Genomic DNA, 27,748 nt, shown 5'->3' with positions numbered 1-27,748 from the left:
TCCCAATTTGTCCTTCAAGTAGGTTTTCAGTTGGTAGTATCAAACATTGTATCGTGAGTTATATTATATTTATCCTTCATTTGTTCAAAGGATAATAATTTATTTCCCGAAAAACAATTTTCTATTCTTTTGATCCCTTTTCTCTCCCATTCTCTAAAGGAAAGGTTATATATTGTGAAAGGGATTAGTTGATTTTGCGTCAATATTAGTTTTGGTAGTTGGTAATTTGTTTTATTCCTTTCTATATGAATCTTCTTCCAAATGTTGAGCAGATGATGCAATACCGGTGAATTCCTACGTTGCACCAATTTTTCATCCCATTTATATAGTATATGTTCAGGTATCTTCTCCCCTATTTTATCTAGTTCTAATCTGGTCCAATCTGGCTTTTCCCTTGTTTGATAAATTGTGCGGCTCGATAATAATTCTTAAAGTTTGGTAGTTGTAAGCCTCCTTGTTTGTACCATTCTGTTAATTTATCTAGTGCTATCCTCGGTTTCCCCCCTTTCCATAAGAATTTCCTTATTATTTTCTTTAACTCCTCGAAGAATTTCTCTGTTAGGTGTATTGGTAATGACTGAAATGGGTATTGTATCCTTGGGAAAATGTTCATTTTAATACAGTTTATCCTTCCTATCAGTGTTAGTGGTAAGTCTTTCCGATGCTCTAAGTCGTCTTGTAATTTTTTCATTAATGGATGGTAATTGAGTTTATATAGATGGCCGAGGTTTTTATTTAGTTGTATACCTAGGTATCGCATTGCTTGTGTTTGCCATCTAAATGGCGATTCTTTCTTAAACTTTGCGAAATCCGCAATATTCATTGGCATTGCTTCACTTTTATTTGCGTTGATCTTGTACCCCGATACTTCTCCATATTCCTTCAATTTCCTATGTAATTCTTTTATTGATATTTCTGGTTCTGTTAAGTATATTATAACGTCATCTGCAAATAGACTGATTTTATATTCCTTCTCTTTTATTTTTATCCCTCTTATTTTCTGTTCTTATCAGTTCTTCTAGTGGTTCTATAGCTAACGCGAACAGTGAGGGAGATAGTGGACATCCCTGCCTTGTTGATCTGCTTAAGTTAAATTGTTTTGATATATATCCATTTACTGTCACTTTCGCCAATGGCCCTTTATATAATGCTTTAATCCAATTAATATATTTCTCTGGTAAGCTGAATTTTTGTAGTACTTTGAATAAATAATTCCATTCTACTCTGTCAAAGGCCTTCTCTGCGTCGAAAGCAACCGCTTCTGTTGGAGGTTTATTTCCTTCTACTGCATGAATTAAGTTAATAAATTTACAGATATTGTCTGTTGTTCGTCTTTTTTTAATAAATCCAGTTTGGTCTAGATTTACTATTTTTGGCACATAGTCGGCCAATCTGTTTGCTAATAGTTTAGCTATTATCTTATAATCTGTGTTAAGTAGAGATATTGGTCTATATGACGCTGGTGCAAGTGGATCTTTCCCTGTCTTTGGTATTACTGTAATTATTGTTGTTTTGCATGAATCTGGTATGCTTTGTGTTTTATCAATCTGGTTGATTACTTCCAGGAGGGAAGGAATTAATAAGTCTTTAAATGTTTTAAAGAATTCTATTGGGAATCCATCCTCTCCTGGTGTTTTATTGTTGGGTAGTTTTTTTAATATCTCCTGTAATTCTTCTATTTCAAATGGTTTTATTAATTTATTTTGCTCCTCTGTAATTTTGGTAGTTCAATTTTAGTTAGAAATTCATCTATTTTGTCTTCTTTCCCTTCGTTTTCAGTTTGATATAGTTGCTCGTAGAATTCCCTGAAGTTTTCATTGATCTCCGTTGGATTATATGTAATTTGTTTGTCTTTTTTCCTTAATGCCAATACCATTCTTTTAGTTTGTTCTGTCTTAAGCTGCCACGCTAGAATTTTGTGCGTTTTTTCTCCTAACTCATATTTCTGTTTTGACTTCATTATGTTCTTCTCTACCTTATATGTTTGTAATGTTTCATATTTTATTTTTTCATCTGCCAATTCTCTTCTTTTAGTTGTATCTTCCTTTATTGCTAATTCTTTTTCTATATTTGTTATTTCCTTTTCCAACTGTTCTGTTTCCCGATTGTAGTCCTTCTTCATCTTAGTTACATAACTTATTATTTGCCCTCTGATGAATGCTTTCATTGCGTCCCATAGTATAAACTTATCTTTCACTGATTCTGTATTTATTTCAAAGTACATTTTAATTTGTCGTTCAATTAATTATCTAAAATCCTGTCTTTTAAGTAGCATGGAGTTTAATCTCCATCTATACATTCTTGGTGGGATGTCCTCCAGCTCTATTGCCAATAACAGGGGTGAGAGGTCCGATAATAGTCTAGCTTTATATTCCGTTTTCCTAACTCTCCCTTGAATATAGGCTGATAACAGGAATAGGTCTATCCTTGAGTATGTTTTATGTCTACCCGAATAATATGAATATTCCTTTTCCTTTGGGTGTTGTTTCCTCCATATTTCCAAAAGTTGCATTTCTTGCATCGATTTAATTATAAATTTGGTTACTTTGTTTTTTCTGTTAGTTTTTTTTTCCAGTTTTATCCATGTTTGAGTCCAAATTAAAGTTGAACTCCCCTCCTATTAGTATGTTCCCTTGCGTATCTGCTATCTTCAAAAAGATATCTTGCATAAATTTTTGATCATTAGGTGAATGTACATTGAGTAAATTCCAAAATTCTGAATATATCTGACATTTTATCATTACATATCTCCCTGCTGGATCTATTATTTTCTCTTCTATTTTGATTGGTACATTTTTATTGGTTAATATATCTACTCCTCTGGCTTTTGAATTATATGATGCTGCTGTTACATGTCCTATCCAATCTCTCTTTAATTTCTTGTGTTCCACTTCAGATAGATGTGTTTCTTGTACGAATGCTATATCAATTTTTTGTTTTTTCAGTAAATTTAACAGTTTCTTCCTTTTGATTTGGTTATGTATTCCATTAATATTTAAAGTCATATAGTTCAACAAAGTCATCTCATACTTCGTTTATCTTTCCTTTCCGTTTCCTCATCACCACCTTCCCTTCTTATCCACTTCTGCTTTTTTTTTTGAACACATTATAAGACAACATTTCTAAAACATAAAATATTTCCACTATTCTCATATCTAAAATTCCTTTAACCCCAATAGTCCCTCCCCTTTCTGAGTTGCCCTTTGTCCCTTGTCGGGCAATCACATCTCCACTCTCCATTTGGATTTGCGAATCCGCTCGCAAGCGTCAACTGATTTCGCAGTGACTGTTATTCTTCCCCACCCAGCACCCCCCAGAAAAGATTTTAATCTTCATATATAACAAAGGTCACTCTCTTAATTCCCTCCTTACTTCCTTTCTTCCCTTTCTTTCCCTTCTTAGTTCTTACTTATACTCTATTTTTATATATATGTTTGTTGTCATTTTTGTTCTTGTTACATCTCTTCATCTCTCTGTCTGTTTTGTAGTTGTTCTGCAAATTTTTGTGCTTCTTCCAGATCCGAGAATAGTTTGCTTTGCTGCCCCGGAATAACTATTTTAAGTACCGCTGGGTATTTTAACATAAATTTATAACCTTTTTTCCATAGGGTCGTTTTTGCTGCATTGAACTCCTTCCTCTTCTTCAGGAGTTCAAAACTTATATCTGGATAGAAAAAAAATTTTTGACCCTTGTATTCCAGTGGTTTTTTATCTTCTCTTATTTTTTTCATTGCCTTCTCCAATATATTTTCTCTTGTTGAATATCTTAGGAATTTTACTAGAATGGATCTTGGTTTTTGTTGTGGTTGTGGTTTAGGGGCTAATGTTCTGTGTGCCCTTTCTATTTCCATTTCTTCCTGTAATTCTGGTCTTCCCAGGACCCTGGGGATCCATTCTTTTATAAATTCTTTCATATTTTTGCCTTCTTCATCTTCCTTAAGGCCCACTATCTTTATATTGTTTCTTTTGTACTTTTATTCTTCTTTTTATTTCACTGAATTCTTGCGTCTGCCATTCTTTTAGTTTCCATATATTCTTTAAAAAAATATATATCCATATACTTGCCCTTCCCTTCATCTTCCATTTCTCTGTGTTCTTCCTCCTCTTCTTCTGAGTCCACTCCAGGATCTGTGTCCTTTACCTCTGTCTCTTCTGGTTTTCTTGTTGGGTTGTTTATTTTATTTTGTTGGGTATTTTTGTTCTTCTTATTTTTATTAAAAGTGTCTTGGTGTTGGTCTTCTTCCTCAGGGTTGGTCGTCTGTTGTTTCTTTGATTTCCTATTTTTATTCTCTTCCTTCTTGTTCTCGTTATTTTCTATGTTTTCCTGTTGAGAGTCTTGCTGTTGTGTGGTAGTTGTCTGTTTCAGCTGTGGAGATTTACTCCTCAGCTGGTCCCCCCTCCCGTCAGTGTTATTTTTGTTTTGCGCATCGCGCATGCGCACTTTTGTTTGGCTCCGTGAGCCATTTTTGTAGTCCTGAGTTCGGGGTTTCCACTGACCTCAGGGAGCAGGCTTCTCTCTCCACAGCGGGCCTCCTCGTACCAGTAAGGCCTTCACCTTCCTCCTCCGACGTCCTTCCTTCTTCTTTTCTTCCCGTTGTTTTTGTTTTTTCTTTCTTTGCTGCCATTTTCTCCACACTTTCACTTTCACTGTTATGGTTTCTATGTTTGTGCCTTTGTTTTTTCTCTATCTTTTTTTTACTTTTCTGGAGAGGGTTGGAGTTCCCCGACCAGCCACTACTCTATCACGTGACTCCTCCTCGACCGACCTCATCTTGACAACACAAATGTGTTGAATGGTAGCTACAAATCATCAGTCAATAGAGAGGATCGTGAAAACAGCCGAGAAATCACTGGCGTCTTCCTTTCCATTCAACCTGAGCGCTGCTTAAATAGGGCTCCAAGAATTATTGAGGTTCCTGTCCATCCAGTACATGGGATCTTTGACCTACTACCATCAAGGAGGTTGCACAGAAGCATCAAAATCAGTCCTGCAGACTGCGAGACTGATGAACAGTATCCTGTTACCTGGATTCTCTTATAAATGATACAAGTAAATAATACCAGAATATTTTAAAATATAAATGTATGTAATTAGTATGTTTTGTGTGAGAAATGTTCTTTGTGTATGTGTGGACATCGTGGTCTGGACAAACACTGCTTTGTCAGATTGCTCACATGCAGTCAGATGATATTATATTGGTCGTCCTTCAGTTCAAAGAAGACACGTTGTTGTGCAGTTCATCTGTGGACACGAAGGTGACTGCAGTCCCAGTCTGGAAGCGCAGCGTCTAGTGCCCCAATGGGGGCACTATAAAAACTGTAGCTGCTGCTCTGCGACGCCATTCATGGCCTGTCTTCAAAACTAGTGTAGGCTTCATAGCACAGGGCTCTTCAACCAGACCTGTCAGCAGTTGCAGCTTCTAGTTCTCTTGGCTGGTTGCCACAGTAGCATAGGGATTCCTAAGCATCTTTATAGCACTTGCGTGGATGAACTTGAGGTCTCCTTCCAGTCTTCAGTTCACGATAGAGGCATACGGTGGCTGTCCATTCTGATAACATGTCCCACCCACTGCATCTGAGCTCTGATGATCAGGGACTCAATGCTAGTGGACTTTGTACATCAGGTTTTCAGGTTGGAGACACGGTCTTGCCAATGGATTCCAAGGATGGAATGGAGGGCACATATGTGGAATTTCCCCAGTTGTTTGATGTGACATCAGTACAGAGTCCAGGTCTCACATCCATATAGGAGAAAGGGATGACCACAGCTCTGTAGACTTTCAGCTGATTGAGCACTCTGGTACACAGCCCCCCCCCAGAGCCTGGAGTCAATCTCTTGCTGATCCTGGAGTCAACTTTGTCCAAAGATCCATCACTTAAGATGATGCTCCCCAAGTATTGTCAGCTGGGTGTCATCAACAGTGATTTTTGGTTCAATGGTGTTGGTGTTTGGCACAGACTGATGGCGTACTTCAGTCTTGTTCAGGTTGATGGTCAAGCCAAAGAGCGTAGCAGTGTCTGAGACTTTGTTCAGCATCAACTGTAGATCACTGTCTTTGTGCGCCAAGAGCACACAGTCATCAGCAAAAAGGGTTTCTTGGATGACAGTGTGCAGGCACTTCATCTGTACATTCAAGTGGCAAAAATCAAAGAGAGAGCCATCCAGTTGGTACCTGATGTACATTCCCTCCTCCAGACTTGGACAGCACGTGACAACATGCAAGTGAAGAAAAGATTGAACAAGATTGGGGTTAGTACCCAGCCTTGCTTCACCCCATTGGAAATGGCAAATGCAACTGCAGAGGAACAGTCCTGACATTCCATCGTGGAGTAGCTGAATCATTTTTACAAATTTCCTTGGGCATCCATAACGTCTCAGGATGATCCAGAGGGCCTCCCTGTTTACAGTGTCAAATGCCTTCGTCAGGTTAATGAAGACAGAGTGAAGAGGTTTGTTCTACTCGATGTACTTCTCCTGAACTTGACTCGCGGCAAATATCATGTCCACTGTACTCCGTCTGGCTGAAGTTACACTACACTTCCCGGAGATTCCTTTCTGAGACAGTGACAAGTCTGTTCAGGAGGATGCAGGTAAAATTCTTGCCTGCGATGGACAGCTGTAAGATAGTCTTGTAGTTCCTGCAGTTTGATTTGCTTCCCTTATTTTTGTAGAGACCCTTAATGAAGGCATTGTGGAAGTCATCAGGCATCTCCTTTGTGATCCAGATGTCTTCCAGGAGGTCCTAGAATGCCTCTAATGTGCTTGGGCTTAGAGCTTTGTAGATCTTGGCAGGAATACCATTTTGTCCTGTTGCTTTATTTGAATTCATCTGCCAGATCACTTTATTTATCTCATCAGTAGAGGGCGAAAGGTCTAGGTCATCCAGGACTGGCTGAGGGATCTGCTGTAAGACATCAGGATCAATTGTGGTCAGCCTATTGAGTAGGTTAGAAAAGTGTTCAGCCCAGCTGCTTCGTCAGGTTGCACACGTACAGTCAGACTTGAAAACAAGCCCAGCCTATCCAATCTCTCACTAGAACTGCGTCCTGCAAATGAGGCAACATGCTGGGAAACCTCTCTGCTCTCCCTAGTGCAGCCCCAACCTTGATAATGGATGGATGCTAAAAAGCTTTTAGATGGATCTTGACGAGTCCCAATTATCTAGTACAGGTATATCCCACTTTACCATACTAGAGCATTCCTAGGAAACTTTTGTTATCCAAAATGGCGTAAAATGAAGACCCATTCACTACTATTGGAGGTGTTTTCATAACAGCTAAAAACCCATTCAAATCCTTTCATAAAAGCAAACATGGCTTTGATTACAAAAGCAAATTTTCATAATTCGTAAAGTGGGGTATATCTGTATCAATATTTAGATCACTATCAGTCTTCTGACATGCTCACTGCACTTTTGAGCACTTCTATCCTCTTTTGGGTTGAAAACACATTTTGATTTTCTCCCACAGGAAAGTGGTCAATAATGGAAAAAAAAATCAGTACATTTTTTAAGCCTTATTTGTTCTATTGAATAATGCTGTATATTATGAAAGATTTAAAAATACGACTACAGGCAACATTTTAAAAATTAAAAAATTTAATCCAAGACCTATTTACTGAATTACCGGTAGCTCATCCAGGGAATAGCTGCCAGATAGGTGTAGTGTGGTGCATGCAGATAGGTGTGTGAAGACTAGTAGGGCCTCTGTAGGCCAAAGGGCCTATTGTAAATCTCTACAACTCCACGATAATTGGGACGTTGGGAAACATCCCCACCCCTCTCTTCCAGCAGGAGCCTGAAAGTGGATTGTACCTCGGATTGCTCTTGCCTGATTATTTCATTTAATTTTAAATTTTAATTTAGAGACTCAGCACGGTAGCAGACCCTTCTGGCCAACAAGCCTGTGCCACCCAAATACACCCACGTGACCAATTAACCTACCAATGCTGTACGTCTTTGAAATGTGGTAGGAAAGCGGAGCAGCCACGGGAAAGCCACATCAATCACAGGAAGCACCAACACCTTACAGAATGTACTGGATTCGAACCAGGTCACTGGTGCTGTGTAATGTTGGGCTTAATTACCACACTAACCGTGCCTCCCCAAATATCATCATTAGAAACCTGAGAGGACACCTGCAGGGGTACTCCTGAATTGGCTCCCTGCGGCTGTGATCATCGACTCCAGACAGGTCATCACATGGAGGAAGTATCACGGGCAAACCCAAACCCTTCCTCACCCACTGTCTTGATACAGGTCCTTCCCACAAGGAGATGAAACTTGGCCATAATCAAGCAGCATGATGCAGCGATACATCTATAGCCTCCTCTCAGATCTGCTGCGCCACCCTCCTCTGCAGAACTCAGATGTCCTGCTGCCTGAGAACCCATTCATTCAAGTACTGAGCTGCATCTGAGAGCTTCATTCACCACGATGGAAGCCAGCAACACAAAACTAGAAGGGAGAGGGAGAAACCATACCTGGAAGCCAAAACAGATGGTTGGGATAGCATTGAACACTGCCATCCAGGAGGAAGGCCTACCAACAGAGACAAAAATGTTAACCAGCTCTCAAAATTCACAACATGCTCCCTCACCCACCTCCCAATCACTGCCCCTTCCTCCCTCCTCTCTTCCTCCCCTGCCCACCTTCCTCTCTTCTCTCTGCCCTTTCATCTCTTCTCCCCCTGCCCCCTTCTTCCCTCCTCTCTTCTTCCCTTCCTCCCTCCTTCTCCCCTGAGCCCTTCCTCCCTCCCTCCTCCCCTGAGCCCTTCCTCCCTCCTTCCTCCCTCCCTCCTCCCCTGAGCCCTTCCTCCCTCCCTCCTCCCCTGAGCCCTTCCTTCCTCCCTCCCTCCTCCCCTGAGCCCTTCCTTCCTCCCTCCCTCCTCCCCTGAGCCCTTCCTCCCTCCCTTCTCCCCTGAGCCCTTCCTCCCTCCCTCCTCCCCTGAGCCCTTCCTCCCTCCCTCCTCCCCTGAGCCCTTCCTCCCTCCCTCCTCCCCTGAGCCCTTCCTCCCTCCCTCCTCCCCTGAGCCCTTCCTCCCTCCCTTCTCCCCTGAGCCCTTCCTCCCTCCCTCCTCCCCTGAGCCCTTCCTCCCTCCTTCTCCCCTGAGCCCTTCCTCCCTCCTTCTCCCCTGAGTCCTTCCTCCCTCCTTCTCCCCTGAGCCCTTCCTCCCTCCTTCTCCCCTGAGCACTTCCTCCTTCTCCCCTGAGCCCTTCCTCCCTCCTTCTCCCCTGAGCCCTCCTCCCTCCTTCTCCCCTGAGCCCTTCCTCCCTCCTTCTCCCCTGAGCCCTTCCTCCCTCCTTCTCCCCTGAGCCCCTCCTCCCTCCTTCTCCCCTGAGCCCTTCCTCCCTCCTTCTCCCCTGAGCCCTTCCTCCTTCTCCCCTGAGCCCTCCCTCCTTCTCCCCTGAGCCCTTCCTCCCTCCTTCTCCCCTGAGCCCTTCCTCCCTCCTTCTCCCCTGAGCCCTTCCTCCCTCCTTCTCCCCTGAGCCCTTCCTCCCTCCTTCTCCCCTGAGCCCTTCCTCCCTCCTTCTCCCCTGAGCCCTTCCTCCCTCCTTCTCCCCTGAGCCCTTCCTCCCTCCTTCTCCCCTGAGCCCTTCCTCCCTCCTTCTCCCCTGAGCCCTTCCTCCCTCCTTCTCCCCTGAGCCCTTCCTCCCTCCTTCTCCCCTGAGCCCTTCCTCCCTCCTTCTCCCCTGAGCCCTTCCTCCCTCCTTCTCCCCTGAGCCCTTCCTCCCTCCTTCTCCCCTGAGCCCTTCCTCCCTCCTTCTCCCCTGAGCCCTTCCTCCCTCCTTCTCCCCTGAGCCCTTCCTCCCTCCTTCTCCCCTGAGCCCTTCCTCCCTCCTTCTCCCCTGAGCCATTCCTCCCTCCTTCTCCCCTGAGCCCTTCCTCCTTCTCCCCTGAGCCCTTCCTCCTTCTCCCCTGAGCCCTTCCTCCTTCTCCCCTGAGCCCTTCCTCCTTCTCCCCTGAGCCCTTCCTCCTTCTCCCCTGAGCCCTTCCTCCTTCTCCCCTGAGCCCTTCCTCCTTCTCCCCTGAGCCCTTCCTCCTTCTCCCCTGAGCCCTTCCTCCTTCTCCCCTGAGCCCTTCCTCCTTCTCCCCTGAGCCCTTCCTCCTTCTCCCCTGAGCCCTTCCTCCTTCTCCCCTGAGCCCTTCCTCCTTCTCCCGAGCCCTTCCTCCTTCTCCCCTGAGCCCTTCCTCCTTCTCCCCTGAGCCCTTCCTCCTTTTGAGTCCTTCCTCCTTCTCCCCTGTCCCCTTCCTCTCTTCTCCCCTGACCCCTTCTCCCCTGCCCCTTCCTCCCTCTCTTCTCCCTTTGCCCCCTTTCACCCTCCTCCCTCCCTCCCTCCTCTTCTCCCCTGCCCCTTCCTCCCTCCTCTCCTCCCCTGCCCCCTTCCTCCCTCCTCTCCTCCCCTGCCCCCTTCCTCCCCTGCCTCCCTTCTCTCTTTCTCCCCCTGCCCATTACCCCCTTCTCTCTTCTCCCCCTTCCTCCCTCCTCCCCCGCTTCCCTTCTCCTCCTGACCCCTTCCTCCCTCCTCCCCTGCCCCTTCCTCCCTCCTCTCTTCTCCCTTTGATCCACCCTCCTCTCTTCTCCTCCTGCCCCCTTCCTCCCTCTCTTCTCCCCATGCCCCCTTCCTCCTCCCCATGCCCCCTTCCTCCCTCTCTTCTCCCCATGTCCCCTTCCTTCCTCTCTTCTCCCCATGTCCCCTTCCTTCCTCTCTTCTCCCCATGCCCCCTTCCTCCCTCTTCTCCCCTGCCCTCTATAGTTCCTTCACCCATGTGCCTAAGATTTTCTTAAATGCCCCTAATGTTCCAGCCTCCACCACCATCCCTGCAAGGCATTCCAGGCCCCCACAACTCTCTGTAAAAAATTTACCCCTGATGTCTCCCCTAAACTTCCCTCCCTTCACTTTTTACAGATAAAGTTTCTGCTTATACCTGACGAAGAGCCCAGGCCTTTTACTCCCTACGGACACTGCTGAGTTTCTCCAGCATGTTTGCGATTCGTACACGACCCTAACACCTGCAGATGATCTTGTTTAACTCAGTGATGCCTTGCACTTCTACCCCACAAGCCAATACAGCACAATGGCAACTTTCTTGGTTGGTCCCTGGTCACTCCGAGCTGCCACAGCAGACAGGCAGAGCACAAATTCCGTTGCTGTTTCTCAGCACAATTCCCCCTCCTCTCTGCTCAGCTACACACATATGTATGGGTTGACTGAGCACAGAAACTCTAGATGTGTGGTTCTATTCTTGCATGTCTTGATACATAGAAAGAAAACGAGGGGCTGGTTTGTGCTGTGATCCCAGCCCACATCCAGTCCCCTAACCCACACTCCAAAAATCCCTCTCATTTCCCTGAAAGGTGCAATATTCTCTGGTTCAGCAACCCCTCAAAATGAAGAGAACCATAAAATGGAGGCCCTTGGGCCCATCTAGTCCATGCTAAACTATTATTCTGCTTAGTCTCATTGACCTGCACAAAAACCATATCCTCACCCTCCCAAATACCTCTCCTGTCCACATTCCTATCAACCTTTCTCTTAATGGTGAAATCAAGCCCAGATTCACCACTTCAGACTCCCACCACTCTCTGCATGCCTATTTTTCCATTCACACCTTGAAGAAAGGCTCCGGCCAAAACGTCACTTTACGCTGCGAGACCTGCTGAGTTCCTCCAGTCCGACTTTGCTTTGTCCCCCCCACCCCCACCCCCACCAAAGTGCAGCACCATACATGTGCATTTAATTCCATCTGCCATTTTGCAGCCCATTTTTCCAGCCAGGCCAGGCCCTGCTTCAACTTTGAAAGCTTCCTCACTGCCCACTACACCTCCAATCTTTGTGTCATCTGCAAACATGATCTAATTGACCACATTAGGCAAAGCACACGCCAGGGTGACAACACTTACCTGGTCGGGATGTCCCCAATAATGATGTCTTCATCTGGCCAGATGTATTTGATGATAACTATAACAGTTATATAACAAGTCCCCAACACGCTCAGGGTGCTGAAGAGAAAGAAAAAAAAATGATAGCCAATCACCAACGCATTAAGGGAAGATGCAGAGAGCCATCACACAGACCAACCTCCCCTCTTCTGACACCTCAATGCCTTGGCAAAGCAGCCAATGTACCAAAGAACCCATCTCACCCCCCCCCCACCCACAGAGTCTCTTCAAAACAAAATGGTGGACCTGCTGTAACCTCAGTGCTGCTGCTGGGAGTGGAGACAGCACTTCTGTGGAGTTCGACCGCCATCAGCTCCATACAGGCTTGCAATGGCCTGTTAATGGAGCTGACAGCTGAGTTATTTAAAAATAATGCAACCGCGGGGTCTGTGCCCAAGATGGCAGTGCCTACAATCGGCAGCAGCCACAAGGGGTTGCAGACTCCGAGGAAGCAGAGGACTGGCGCAGGACACCCTGTTTGAGAAGGAGAAGCAAAAGAGAAGACCACAGGAAGGTGACCATGGTGGCGGACCAGGGAGGGGTTCTGCAGGTGGCAGGCTGGTGGAGACTCGAGGTGAGGAACCCACACAGGCAGCTGGCAACTGCAACTGGGGATTCACATCATGTGGCGAATTGCTGGTTTGAGTGGCTGAGGGGTTACCAGGTATCGGAACCAAGCGGCGAGAGGGTGCTGGAGGGTTCCTGATTGTGCCAGAGGATCAGATCCGGAGCTCAGGACACTGATGGTTTGAACTGGACTGTGAGGCTGCGGGAGTGCTGGAGGCGAATGCACAGACTCTTAGTGACTCTGGGGGGAATTCTCTTTTGCTTCTCTTTCTCTCACTGTAAGAGGCGTTTCAGGCAATTTCTGCCAGTGGCAAATCTGTCTGCCTTATGGCAGGCAAAAGGCAAACTCCGTGTAATATTACACTGTTTTTTATTATATGACAATAAAGGAATTGATTCCTATTAGAAAGAAGACCCTGGTGGTTTGCAATTTCTTCAAGGTCAGTCTCTTTCCTGCTGCCATCAAACTACTGAACGAACCCCATGAGCAAAGTATCTTACCTCTCCCCTAAACTTTCCTCCACTCACCTTAAACAGATGTCCTCTGGTATTTGCTGTTGTCGCCCTTGTAAAAAGGTGCTGGCTGTCCACCCTAGCCATGCCTCTCAATCTTATACACCTCTAGTGGGTCAACTCATCCTTCTTCACTCCAGAGAGAAAAGCACCAGTTCTCTCAACCTTGCTTCATAAAACACATTGTCCAATCCAGGCAACATCCTGGTAAATCTCCTCTTCACCCTCTTCCATATCCTGCAGTAAGGTGACCAGAACTGAACACAATACTGAAAGTGTGGTCCAACCAGAGGTTTATAGAGCTGCAACATTACCTCACAGCTCTTGAACTTAATCCCCTGAACTGCTAATGTTGGCAACACACCATACACCTTCTTAACTTTCCCACCAACCTGTGCGGAAACCTTGAAGGATCTATGGATGTGTACCCCCAAATTCCTCTGTTCCCACCACACTGTTAAGAATCCTGCCATGAACCACGCACTCAGGTTTGACCTTCCAAAGTGCATCACCTCACTTACCCAGATTGAACTCCTTGCCATTTCATCCAACTCTGCAAACTGTGTATATCCTGTTGCTACCTACGACAACCTTCCACACTACACCTCCTAGCTCATGTCATCTGAAAACTTACTGACCCACCCCTCCCGTTCTTTATCTGAGCCATTTATAAAAATTACAAAGAGCAGGGGTCCCAGGACACCACTAGTCACTGACCTCCAGGTATGCTTGTACCCTTGGTATCAGTATTAACCACCCCGGTCAAGTGAACTGCCATAAGCTTGTACTGATTCCTCTCAATACCAGCCTGAGACTTTAGGGCTTTGATCTAGAAGCAGTTGGTGATTTCCCAAACCTCACAAAAGGCACTGGTTTGGGTTGGATCTGAATGAAGGACACTTGTCAGTTCATGTGCAAAGGCCAAACCACCCAGGGCCCCATCTCCTGCACCAGTTTCACCACCCATTGACACACCAACGCCATCTCACTGCACAAATGGAGTGGGGGCAAGCAAATTGGAAACAACTGGAAAAAAAAGGAGTCTTGGTGTTCATCCTGATGGACCTCTGCAATCTGTCAAAGGGCATGGCATAGAGGTGTGATTTTAGAGGCTGGGCAGGGGTATTAGAATGTGAGAGCGGCAGTGGCATAAGAAACAGGAGTATGAGTCGGAGTTGGCCATCCAGCCCATCGAGCCTACCCTGCTATTCAACAAGATCATGGCTGATCTGATGATAGGCCCATCTCTACCTATTTGCCTTTGCCCCATTTTCCTACAATGTAAAAATCTACCCAACCATGTCTTAATATATTTATTGAGGTCACCTCCGCTGCTTCAGTGGTCAGTGAATTCCACAGGTTCACCACCCACTGGGAAAATGGCCAAGGAGCAGTACATCCTCAGAATTGAGGATCAGGAGATTCCAAATCTGGGGGGGGGGGGGGGGGAGGGGTCAAAGGTCAGACAACGGGAGAGATTGCCAAATCGGTCAATGCCTTGAGGAGCTCCTGTGTTCTGCCAGCAGGGGCAATCATTAACTTCTCCACTCCCTGCCACTTCAATTCTCCAAGCCATACGGCTGTCCAAAGGAAGTCTGAGGAACGTCTCCCCTTCTGCCGGGACTTGATACTGAATTCTACAGCTTCGGGTGACTTAATTTCTGCATCATTCGTCCATCTGTACCGCTGGCTTTGATGTTTGTTTCCTTCCCCTCAGTAGTTGGGGACAAACCCAGCCTGACCTGATGGGCACATACTCCAGCACTTAATGTTGCAATTCTGATTTTCAAACTCCCCCCTTTCACTCATTGGCCAAATTACCTTGTTTACAGCTCATTCCCATGGTCTCCCTGGTTTTACCCTTATCATGTTCTTCCCTTTCACTGCATCTCAGCACAGACGACAATAAACTTAGACTTGACCCTCCATTTGGTTGAACAAGTTTCCTTTGCCTCCTTCCCAGTTTGGTTTCTCTTCCTACACAAGTGACTTGACCAGCTTCTGGTTTTTACTTTAGACTTTTCAATATCTTTTATCCACTGCCATTAGGAAGGAGGTACAGGGACATCAAAATCACAACTGCCAGGCTGGGAAAGAAGTTCATCCCACAGGATGTGAGAATGATGAACAGCATCCTGTTGCCGTGGGTCTTTAATGAAATAGAATATTCCAGAATATTTATACATTTATTTCATTTTACATTTTTATGTACATGTGATTATTATATGCTGTGTGAGAAAAGTATTCTGTGGGCACCATGTTCCAGAGAAATGCTGTTCCATCTGGTTGTAGATAGTACGGGCCCTTCAGCCCATAATGTTGTGCTGACTGGTGTACACCTACTCCACAACAATCACACTTCACACCCTCTATCTTTCTTACACGCACATGCCCATCAAAGAGTCATTTGAACGTTTCTGTTGTACCAGCCGTTAACCAAATGTACATGCGTACAGTCAGTTGATAATAAACTTGAACTATGATCTCAAGTCTTTTCTCTCAATCTTCAGAATTGCCCAAGGTGGTGTGTTTGGCCAAGAGATGAAGAGGAGGTTTAAACGTGATTCGAGTTGCAATAAACAGTGAGTTAGGACTTTGGTTCTGGAGAAGATTCAGGGATGGGAAAACTCAGGAGAGGAAGAGAAACAAGAGAGGATGATCATTGAATCAGTTCACGGGCTGAGGGAGGAGATCATGGCAAAGGGCAGAAGTTAAACAAGAAAGTTTGCAGATACTGGGGTTGTGTGCCATGTACTGGAGAAACTCAGCAGCTCACACAGCATACACAGGAAGAAAAGGGTAACTAAAGTTTTAGGCCTGAACCCTTCGTTGGGAATCGAGAAAAACTGGTAGATGCCCAAGTTAAAAAGTGGGGAGGGGGAGGAGCACAGGCTAAAAGGTGGGAGCGTGGAAGAGAAAGGCAAGTCCCTGGGCACAGGATCACATGCCAGCCAGGACTTAGTGGGGCAATGGGCACACTCAAGATTGGTAAGGAGGTTAAGAAGTAACATGCATTGCCAGCAGTAAATGTCGCAGCTTACTGTTGAATAGCAAGAGGATGGACAGCGAAGACTGACTGACATTGTCTCTTCACCCCTTCCTCACCTCTAACTGCATCAACCTGGTCAACCAGGGCTGATGTAACAGACTGGAAACTGAGTATGTTCCTTCATAGCCACACAGGCAAGAAGTCCACCATTCATAGCAGTAAATGCACAAACCTGGCATACTTCTGGAACCCAATCTCTTTGGGAATGGAGAGAGGTAGGATGACCAGAACGGAGAGGACCGAGATGGTGAACTTGCGGTCGCTGTACCAGTGGTCATCGACTTCAGCTGTGTGGAGCAATCCCTCCAGTACTGCAAGACAAAACAACCCATTGCTATCATGTCTCTCTGGTTCCCTACCCATCTGCCTCCAGCTCCCCACTCCTTTCTTTCCCATTACTTTTCAGCCATTTTTTTCATCTACCCTCTCACCTGTATCCAGCTATGGCCTCCCTCTTACCTATTAGTCTTTGCTCTTCCCCCCCACACCTTTTAATTCTGCCTATTTTTTTTACAACTTATTCCTGACAAAGGTCCCAGGACTGATATGTTTGTTGTCCCTTTACTTCCTGTGGAGACTGCATGACCTGCTGAGTTTCTCCAGCACATTTCTGTATTGAGCCCGGCCCCAGCCTCTACAGACTGAAATCCTCCTGCACAGAACACTTTCATCAAACACTTTTGGGGGGGGGGGGGTCTGGACAACCCCAGGGCAGAGGCATTGACTAAACTACTCTGACAGAGGCCTCCTCATCCCACTTTAGACCTCATCTGCTGATTTGGAATTAGAAGTTCACTACAGCACAAGAACAGACCCTTCCGCCCACCATACCCGTGCTAAGTCTGATCCCTTTCTTCCCCTGCCAGTTCACGAGTCTAAGTGCCTCGCAAACTTTGCTGTTGCACTCTCTCCCAGGCACCCACCACCTTCTGCGTGGTGGCCACGGAGGACACAGGTTTGCAGTAATTACAGCCTCTCCCCTACTTACGTCCTACACGACTGATAACATCCAACTGAAGAAAATTACTCTGTAAATTTTTTTTTTTTTTAAAAAAGAGAAAATTTATGTTAATATAAAAATTACACTTGGTCATTCGTCCACCGCCAATATTCCAGCGTGCGTACAATATCCCAGCATTGTGAACGTCACAGCATCTCTCTCAGTTCTCAGGATAAAAGAATGCTGTACAGGTACAGCGGACTGTCGGGAGAGTTCAGGGCAGTAGGATCAGTGTGGGGACTGATAGGGGCTATTGGGAGAAGGCGGGGCAGTGGGATCAGTGTGGGGACTGATAGCGGCTGTCGGGAGAGGGTGGGGCAGTGGGATCAGTGTGGGGCAGTGGGATCAGTGTGGGGACTGATAGGGGTTATCGGGAGAAGGTGGGGCAGTGGGATCAGTATGGGGTCTGATAGCGGCTGTCGGGAGAGGGCGGGGCAGTGGGATCAGTGTGGGGACTGAGAGCGGCTGTCGGGAGAGAGCGGAGCAGTGGAATCAGTGTGGGGACTGATAGGGGCTATTGGGAGAAGGCAGGGCAGTGGGATCAGTGTGGGGACTGATAGAGGCTGTCGGGAGAGGGCGGGGCAGTGGGATCAGTGTGGGGACTGATAGCGGCTGTCGGGAGAGGACGAGGCAGTGAGATCAGTGTGGGGACTGATAGCGGCTGTCGGGAGAGTGCAGGACGGTAGGATCAGTGTGGGGACTGAGAGCGGCTGTCGGGAGAGAGCGGAGCAGTGGGATCAGTGTGGGGAGTGATAGGGGCTATTGGGAGAAGGCGGGGCAGTGGGATCAGTGTGGGGACTGATAGCGGCTGTCGGGAGAGGGCGGGGCAGTGGGATCAGTGTGGGGACTGATAGCGGCTGTCGGGAGAGGGCGGGGCAGTGGGATCAGTGTGGGGTCTGATAGCGGCTGTCGGGAGAGGGCGGGGCAGTGGGATCAGTGTGGGGACTGATAGCGGCTGTCGGGAGAGTGCAGGGCGGTAGGATCAGTGTGGGAACTGAGAGCAGGCAGTCGGGAAAGTGCATGGCAGTGGGATCAGTGTGGGGACTGAGAGTGTACTGTCAGGGGAATGTGGGGCAATGAGATCAGTGTGGGGACTGAGAGTGTGCTGTTAGGGGTGCACAGGGCAGTGGGATCTGTGTAGGGACTGAGAGCGGGCTGTTAGGGGAGCACAGGGCAGTGGGATCAGTGTGGGGACTGAAAGCAGGCTTTCGGAGGAGCATGGGGCAGTGGGAACAGTGTGGGGACTGATAATAGGCTGTTGGGAGAGTGTGGGACAGTGGGATCAGTGTGAGGACTACATGCCATGCTAACATACATCTGAATTGCATCCATTTTGAGATCGGTCGGTAAGAACAGTACTTGGATGTATGTCGGGGAATGGATGCATTGCTAAAGCTAGTGGGAGGCAAGTGGAAGAAAGGGCAGAAGTAGTTTCAACCAGTTCCAAAGGGAACATTGTCAGCATTAGGAGAGAACAGGTGTAGAACTAACAGGATGATGCTCAAAGATGCTCAAAGGAGGAAGGGGAGTAACAACATACCAGGAGGTAATAATTATAGCTAACACACTGGACCAGCAGCCAGAGGTCTGGACCACTGTCTCCACCGACACGAGTTCAAATCCCAGCAGGGGATTTCAAATCTGAGTGAGTAAATTGACATTAAATAGAGCTCCAGTCACTTTACAACAGAATGCAGTGTTGGGCAGAAATATGGCAGATGGAGTTCAATCAGATAAGTGTGAGGTGATACACTTTGGAAGGACAAACTTGAAGGCGGAGTTCGTGGATAATGGCAGGATCCTCAATGGTGTGGAGGAACGGAGATCTTCTAGTCCAGGTCCATAGATCCCTCAAGGTTATCAGGTGGTTAAGAGGGCATAGTTGGGACTGGCATTTATTAGTCAGGGGAGTGAGTTCAAGAGCCAAGAGGTAATGCTGCGGATCTATAAAACTCTGGAGTATTGCGTTCAGTTTTGGTTGGTTCATTACAGGAAGGATGAAGAAGGTTTGGAGAGGGTTTTGAGGAGATTTACCAGGATGTTGCTTTGATTAGAGAACATTTCACATGAGACGAAGTTGACAGAGCTAAGGCTTTTCTCTTCAGAGAGACTTTCGATGAGAGAGGACTTAACAAGTGGCATAGAATTATGAGGGCCGTAGATAGGGTTAACTGCCAGCACCTTTCTCCTGCAGCAACAATAGCAAATATCAGAGGACATCTGCTTAAGAGGAGTGGAGGAAAGTTCAGGGGAGGTGTCAGAGGCATGTTTTTTTAAATTTATTTACACAGAGAGTGATGGGTGGCTGGAATGCATTGCTGGGGATGGTGGTGGAGGCTGGAACAATCAGTACAGATTGGCACTCTCAGATAGGCACATGGGTGTAAGAAAAATCAAGGGTTATGGGTGTGGGGTAGGGAAAAATTAGGCTGTTGTGGAGTAGCTTTCTGCAGGCAGGCCCAACATAAGGGCCTGTAACATGCTAGAATGTTCTATGTTCCCCATTCCCACACAGACATCTGTCCTCAGCTTCATCCACTCTCAGGGCGAGGTTGAATGTTAACTAGAGGATCACCTCCCTCCTGGACAACCTAAATGACATGAATATTAAATTTCCCTGCATCAGGCAACCATCACCCCAATTGGCTCCCACTGTTTCCATCTCTCCTTTACCTGCTCCCCTCAAACCTTGCCCTCCCCTACCCGTCTCCCCACCTCCCCTACAACCTGCCGTCAGGTATCCTCGCACCTCTTATCCCTTCCTTTCTTTTATTACTTGCTAAGTTCCCATCTAGTTCCATCATGACCTAGAGCATGTTTCCTGACCCACTGATTTCCCTTGGGCTTCACTGTTCACTTCAACATCTCCCTCTGTTCAGTCAAACTAAGGCGAACATGAGCCTCTCACTGGTGGAGACTACGCAAGCTTTATGTGTCAATGTTAGGACTGAAATTTACATTTTTAAAATTTAGACATACAGCAGGGCCACAGGCCTATGAGCCCGTGCTGCCCAAATACCCGACAAACCCCATCCATTTAAGGGTGGGAGGAAACCGGAGCCCCTGAAAAAAACCCACCCAGCCACATGGGGAACGCACAAACTCCTTACAGACTGCACCAGATTCGGACCCGGGTCGCTGGCCCTGAAATAGTGTTATGCTAACTGCTATGCTCACCATGCCCCCTGAACCAGCACATTTATTGGGAGGAGGAGGGACAAGGCCAAAATCTCTATCCTGAAATGCTGAATCACTTTTGCCTCAGGAACTGCCTGGAAATTGGACGAGTGGAGTTAAGTAAGGAAATCTGCAGATGCTGAGGTCGAATGCAACATCCAATCATTCTGGAGGAACTCCACAAGTCACAAACCATCACAGGAAGCAAAGGGCGACCAACATTTCGGAACCTGGGCCCTTTGTCAAGGTACAAGAAAAAAAACAGGCAGGCACCTTAATAAAAAGGTGGAGCAGATGGGGGGGGGGGGGTACAGGCTTACAGGTAAGAGGGGGACAAGGCGAGAGGATGGAAGAGCTGAGAAGTGATTAGATCGCTGAATGGAGAAGGAAGGGGTGGGCAGCTAGAGGAAAAGGAACAGATGGATAGGGAAAGAGAGAGAAGTGGGAGGAGAGGATACTGCTATGGATACTGTGTGACCTACTAGCCATCACTTCCACCCATGGTTATTGTCTGACCTGCTGAATTCCTCCATCAACTCTTTGCCTGGTGGGGGAAGGGGAAGGGAGCGCTGGTGCCCAGTTGGAGGCAGCGGGTGAACCCAGTGTGCTGTCCTGTGCCAACTCCACACTGCTGACTGGCTGCTGAACCCCCCCAGCCCCCCCCCACAACCATGTTCTCCTGATGCCCCTGATTCCCTGCCCCCTAAACCGCACCTCAGCACAGCACCTCTTATCCCCTTGGCTCCCAACCCCCTCCCCACACAGGCTCTCCACCCTCCCCACTCCCTAAGGCACCCCCACCCCCTGATCCACCACCCACCCCCACCTTACCCTCTCCCCCGTGGACTCACTCTTGTCCAGCTGATCACCGACTATTATCAAGAAGGCGGTGCAGGTGCCGAAGGTGTAGATGGCCACAAGGACGTCACAGGTCGTGCCCACAGTGCAGCCACAGGCAGCCCGCACCACTTCCTGGTAGGTGGCCTTGTTGCTGACTTGTGAGCAGTAAGCCAGAATGAGCAGACCAGCGATTATAAACAGCAGCAGGCACTGCAAGGGAAGACACACACCTCACTGCACACGACGTTCCAGGGCTGACAGCAGCGGGTTCAGGAGAGTGGTTCGGGAGATTCCAGTTCACTGGCACTACCTTGCCTGTCTCTGGCACTCTGCAACATGCCAAGTTTTTTCCTAAAACTTCGGGGAGGCAGAGCACTGCACTTTCGAACCTCAGCTACCCTCACCCACCGAAAGCAGACCTCCCCAAAGACCCTGCTCCCATCTCCTGCCTCACTGAGTGCTTGCCCGAGCTTTTGGGCACCAGTCTCTGGGATCTGAGTGGGAAACTCTCAACGAGCTCCAGGGGAAGGTGCCCAGAGTCCAGGACCATCAGCTCACTCAGAATCAACACCCCATAGCATTAAATCAATGCCAGTCCCTTGTAATACTCTTGAATATTGTCCAAGATTAATACATTTAAAAATAATTTAGAGATACAGTCCAATCACACTTGTTAATGGCGTATGCCTGGAATGTGGGAGGAAACCAAAGCACCCAGAAGTAACCCACGCGGTCACAGGGAGTATATGCAAACTCCACACAGACAGCACTAGATTTGAACCTGAGTCACTGGGACTGTAGTCGTGTTGCACAGACTATGCCACCTTCTCCCTGCACTCAGCAACACGTTCTGGGCAACTTGCACCAACTCATTCACCTCCCAACCTGCATGTCTTTGGATGCAGGGAGTGCGTCCAAACTTTGCACAGACATTGCCCGAGAAGGGGGGTCAAACCCGGGACTCCAGAGCTGGGAAGATGCAGCTCTGCTCACCTTGCGACTGAGCTTCCCTGGCTTAGGGCTGGATCGAATCCCACAGTCCCCAGTGCTTGCACTAATGGTGCGGGGCAAGAAGGAGAGAGATAGAACCACTAGAGTTTCTACAGCTTACCACCTGCAGGGTTATCCCGGCCACTACTCCTCCTGCCGTGGAGAAGGCGTAGGGGAAGTTCAGCAGTCCCGCACCCAGCGCAGCATTCACCACGATGAAGACTGCCGCCAAGGCTGGCGTCCCTCCCCGCTTCACCGGCTGCTGGGTGGGAGAGCTCCGCAGGAGGGCAGTCAGCTCGCCAGTATTTCCAACCTGGCCCCAATCCCCTCGGTTGCTGTTCACCAAGGCTTCACAGCAGGCCATCCACAAGCACAGGACCGCTGTGTCGTATGGGTTAATAGCTAAGACTAGGGCTTCTGGTCAGTCGGGGTGGGTGCACAAGCCTGACAAACGTAATTATTCCATTGAGGGCTGAATACCGCAGATCTCCCTCTCGATGTCTCTCACAGCATCTGAAAAGCAAAGAGGAGGGGGAAAATTACATGAAAAGACTCTTCAGCTAGAACAAAAGCTTCCCCTGCTCTCCTCCACCCGATCAGTGAGCTCGTACACCAACCCGCAGGCTGGTCAGCACCTCCTGAGTGGGACACACAGACAGGTTCTCCCCCACCGTTTACCTAGTAACCAGTCAAGCACTTTCTGCTGGCAAGGGAGAGGTGGCTGAAGGTCAGGCAGAACGGACAAGATGGGCCAAAAGGCATGTGTCATGCAGGCTCCACTGAAAGTGCTCTGTTTAAGGGGCCAGCACCCGGCGGAGACACAAACTTGACACCCTCAGCCCACCCTACCATATGGTAACTCCTCCCAGGGTTCTGGCCGTTATTTATCCCTCAATCAGCAGCGCTGAGATCCAATTCAGGTTAATGCCTCTGCTTCTCTCTCCACAGATACCTCCTGATTTACTAAGTGGTTTGGGAATTTATGTTTTTTTATTTCAGATTTCCTGCGTCTGCAATTTTTTTTAACATTTCTACCATGGTTTAACCCTCTCCATTGGTCTGATGAATATAGAAACTTGCTAAGTTGTCAGATACTTCCCTACTTTACAATAGGAACCGGGACACAAAGGTCAGTGTCACACAGCATGAAAATATATCACTCCACACTCTCCAATAGTCACCCATTTACACCTACATCAGCACTATTTTATTCTCACCACCTTGCCCACAACTCTCAGCCGGGCTTTGGAAACCCAAGTGCCCAGGAGCACAGGCCACGGGGAATGGCGAACTCAACCAAGTACTGACTATTGAAAGCACTCCCACAAGAAGGCTACCATCATTAAGGACCCCTTCACCTGCTCACAACCTCTTCCTGATCCTCCCTTCAAGCAGAAGGGACAGAACCCTGAAGTCCAGGTTCAAGAACTGCTATCAGGCTCCAGGCTCTTGAACCTCTCCTTACTAATCCTAACCATAAATTACACCAAAACCAATACTGAAATATCATGTTTTTTCACTTCCTGCAAATATGAATATTTATTTTTTTATATTTATTTTCTCTTTTACTGTTTTGCATTTATTTTTTGTACTTTTATAGAGTGCATCTCACCTGAATATCCTGCATCTTGTCGCAAGAAAGAATGTTAGTGTATCTGCACATGACAATAAACTCACCTTGACTCTAATGCTCATCTACGCACTAGGGACCATTTAGTGTCCAATTAACCCGTCAACCCACGACTTTGGGAAGTGCGAGGAAACTGGAGTAACCACAGGAAAGTCACAATCAGAGAGAACATGCAACCTCCATTTAAGACAGTGGTCCTAGTCCACTGAGAAAGGGTTGCTGGCACTCCACTGAAACCCTTACTTTATTTCAAGCAGATGGCACTGGATTTGCAAAAGGCATAATGGAAATACATTGTCTTTTTCATGAACTCAAATTTTTGATCCATTGTTGCTGTGCCACTAAAATTATATGACCTTCTCCTGCAGCAGAGAAGCTCATTCTCCACAAAATTTAGAAACATCAGACAATGTCAACAGGATTCCACAAAATCACAGGATGGTTGCAATGGGGAAGAATGCTATTCCTCCCTCTCAGTCTGGTCTAATCCCTCCATAAACCTAACCAACCAAACGTTGGCATGGTAAACCTTTGCACATCCTACTCGAGAGAGCATATCCTCTTTTGGTCAAACTGTACACAACACTTCAAGTGTGATCTGCCCAAGTCCCCAGTATCCAAGGCCAGCGTGCCCTCTTAAACTACCTGTACCTGTGTGCAAAAAAGCCCAGCACCATCCACAGCCACAAATGGTCAGTTAACGTTGCAGGCCAGGACTCTTTATCAAGACATTTTTCTCCCCGAATGCTGCCTGATCAGCTGACCCCCTCCAGCAGCTCACTGTTCACCCAAGATTCCAGCATCTGCAGTTTGTGCTTCTCTGCTGTATCTCTACGTTTAAGTGTGCTTTTTCTTTTCCTTTTAAAATTTTTTTTAGTGAGTTTAACATAAATCCTACATACAATCTTCTAATAAAACAAAAAACAGGGTCTGTCACATACATATCACAAATTAATATAAATGTAAATTGAAAAACCTATTCACATTTGTTTATTTAACAATATTTCTTAAAAATAGTCCTGGTTAGAAACCAAGTAAACTACATTAGATAATCCCTTGGTCCAAAGGGGAAATAAAATGTGCTGACAGGCTGCATTACAGTCTGGTATAGGGACATTAATATCCGAGCGTAAAGCACTGCAAAAGGTAGTGGACACAGCCCAGGCCATCAAAGGAAAAAACCCTCCCCACCATTGAGAACATTTACACGAAACACTGCCGTCAAAGATCCACACCACCCAGCACACGCTCTGTTCTCGTGGCTGCCATCAGGAAATAGGTATCGGTGCCACAAGACTCACACCCCCAAGTTCAGGAACAGCTGCTCCCCCTCCACCATCAGACTCCTCAACGACAAACTCAATCAGGGACTCATATAAGGACTTACTTTTTACAAATTTTAAATGTAGACATACAGTATGGTAATAGGTCATTTCAGCCCTCAGAGTCCATGAAGCCCAATTACACCCCATCAACCTGTACGTTTCAAACAGTGGGAGGAAACCAGAAACCCCAGGGAAAACTCATGCAGACATGGGGAGACATGTACAAACTCCTTACAGACAGCACGAGATTCAAACCCCAGTCCCAATCGATGGCTTTGTAGAGGAGTTACACTAACCACTATAACACGCCGCCCTGATTTTGTTCTCTCTCCCTGCATTGCAGTCAGTTCATTAACATTTCTTTATTTGTTTACATATGTATGTTGAATCAGGTTTTTTTTGCGCTGCCAAATAGTGATAATTCTGCCACAGCCACAGGAAAAGGAATTACAGGGTGGTATGAGATATCTTGTATGTACTCGGCTAATAAATCTGGTACGCAAAAGCACCGCCACCCCACCCCAGTCTCTGCCCCTCCAGATTGGAGATCTCTCCCACCCCCCCTTGCCTCTACCCACAATCCCCCCCCCGACGGGAGACCCCCCCCCCCCGACGGGAGACCCCCCCCCCCCCCGACGGGAGACCCCCCCCCCCCCCTTCTCCCCCCCCCCCCCTTCTCCCCCCCCCCCCCTTCTCCCCCCCCCCCCCTTCTCCCCCCCCCCCCTTCTCCCCCCCCCCCCCTTCTCCCCCCCCCCCCCTTCTCCCCCCCCCCCCTTCTCCCCCCCCCCCCTTCTCCCCCCCCCCCCCTTCTCCCCCCCCCCCCTTCTCCCCCCCCCCCCTTCCCCCCCCCCCTTCTCCCCCCCCCCCCCTTCTCCCCCCCCCCCCCTTCTCCCCCCCCCCCTCCTCCTTCTCCCCCCCCCCTCCTCCTTCCTACTCCCCATCAGACTGGAGGTCTCGCGCTCCCCCCATCTCCCTCGCCCCTAGAAAAGGCTCACCCAACATCGACCAGCTCCACTTCGGTCCGACACCGGCTGCGTGTCAGATGATCAACGGGGTTACATGCACGTGACCGCGATGGGCCCCGCACAGCATTCTAGGAGCTGTAGTCTCATTCCCTCATTAATGTGGGTCCGAGCGCCCGCCGGTTAGTGCAGACCCAGGCTCCCAACACCCGCTGTCCCTGCCCGGGGAAGGGCATAAAGGCTGCAGCAACTGCCCCGCGGGGAACCGGAATCTCAGCCTCTTGTGGTAGACGTTCACCCCACTCCCATCTGCAGCGGGACACAGGCCGTCCGGCCCACCACCGACCTGTACAGCGAGACATCCTGTGCTGTGACGCAAATCCCATTGGCTTGCGTTGGGACTGTTATCCCCATGTACCTTTCCTATCAAAATGCCTTTTAATCATTGTAAATGTATCTACCTCGACCACCTCCTCCTGTAGCACATTCTCTACCCACCACCGTGTGTGGGGAAAGACTATCTGAAATTCCTCCCTTCTGATAAGCTTATGCCCTCTTGATTTGGTAATGAGTGTGTTACGAGCCTAGAGGACCCCAAAGCCCAGCAGCAAGAGATATTCACCAAAAGTTGCTTTTAATTATCTTTAAACATGAAAACAGAATCACACTTTAACTTAACTAACCTAACTTAACCCTGTGAGAGATGAGAAAAACTGACATTGCAATATGAACATGAAGAAATGAAGAAAATAAAATTGATACATAAGTAAATGAATGAAGCCAGTGCAAACAACATGAGACATGGATATTAGAAGGCAGGAAGCTGACACTGTCTGAGTAAGATAAGAATCTCCTACACCAGCAAGTTCACTGAATGAAGGAGAGAAGGACAGACAATTGAGAATAGAAGTAGAGTTAGAATGAGATAAGGGTCGCCAAGCCCCAGATAGAATTAGCAAGGCTTGCATAAATAATTAGAAGACCTTAGATAGTATTAGCAAGTTATACATATATAATTAGTAAGCCATACAACAGAATTTTCAAGTATGCATATTTAACTAGTAAACCCTAGACAAGATCAACGAACCCTGCAGATGAAGGGACTGTAGCCCTGAGAGTCGGGAAGGTGTGAATGGGGACAAGGGCTAGGATGTGAATAAGGACAATGGGAATAATGGCATAAGAAGACACCGACAGGATACCCCCTGGTCCTCCAAGTATACTGAAACTGCATGTAGGCAGGAAGGATTGCCTCTGCCAAACCCATCCAGGGGGCAGAAGAATGTAAAGGGGAGGGTATTCTGATGCTGAAATTTACTGTATAAAAGTTGGGTGAGCCCCAGTGTATGTGTGTATTCCCAGGGTAAGGGGAAGCACACAACTTTGCATTGTTGCTGTAATAAATGTTCTTTGTTCTCAATTTTTGTCTCGAGCAATTTCTTTAAAGGTACATCTATTTCTAACAAATGGGGGCTCCTCTGGGATCACACTCCCTCCACTGACAGAGTACCCCAACGACGAGAGTAGGTGCACCCCAGCTGATTCAGCTGGACTCACGGACGACGGGTGGCTGGTCAGTGGAAGAAGCGAGTGATATCCGAGAAGAGGCATTGAGAACAAACGACGGAAGAAACGTTAAGGAAACAGGCTAGAACCTTGCTACTGGAACCCGGTAAGAGGAATTTTACTTGCCTTTCAGTATGGGAAATATAGGTAGCAAGGAACAGAGTCCTGGTTCAGGATGTGAGGATC

The 27,748-nt window shown here is 47.5% G+C and overlaps 1 protein-coding gene across 3 annotated transcripts in view; it reads right to left on the bottom strand.

The window, feature by feature from the left end:
* Nucleotides 1-26,309, bottom strand: part of slc38a7 (solute carrier family 38 member 7) — a 47,087-nt gene extending 20,778 nt beyond the window's left edge. For 2 of the 3 annotated variants that reach the window (XM_069900950.1, XM_069900949.1), the window contains exons 1-6: nt 26,030-26,309; nt 22,201-22,592; nt 21,101-21,299; nt 16,245-16,383; nt 11,905-12,003; nt 8,483-8,540 (exon numbers count right to left, since the gene is read on the bottom strand). In XM_069900950.1, coding sequence (XP_069757051.1) covers nt 8,483-8,540; nt 11,905-12,003; nt 16,245-16,383; nt 21,101-21,299; nt 22,201-22,443 — 738 coding nt within the window. In that variant the 5' untranslated portion in view covers nt 22,444-22,592; nt 26,030-26,309. The remainder of the gene's footprint in view (nt 1-8,482; nt 8,541-11,904; nt 12,004-16,244; nt 16,384-21,100; nt 21,300-22,200; nt 22,593-26,029) is intronic. The other variant, XM_069900948.1, reaches the window with a different exon arrangement.
* Between the last annotated feature and the right edge of the window lie 1,439 nt (nt 26,310-27,748).

The sequence above is a fragment of the Narcine bancroftii genome, chromosome 10, assembly GCF_036971445.1.
Source record: "Narcine bancroftii isolate sNarBan1 chromosome 10, sNarBan1.hap1, whole genome shotgun sequence".
NCBI classification, from domain to species: Eukaryota; Metazoa; Chordata; class Chondrichthyes; order Torpediniformes; family Narcinidae; genus Narcine; species Narcine bancroftii.
The sequence above is the reverse complement of the archived record's forward strand: the minus strand, read 5'-3'. Positions and strand labels throughout refer to the sequence as shown.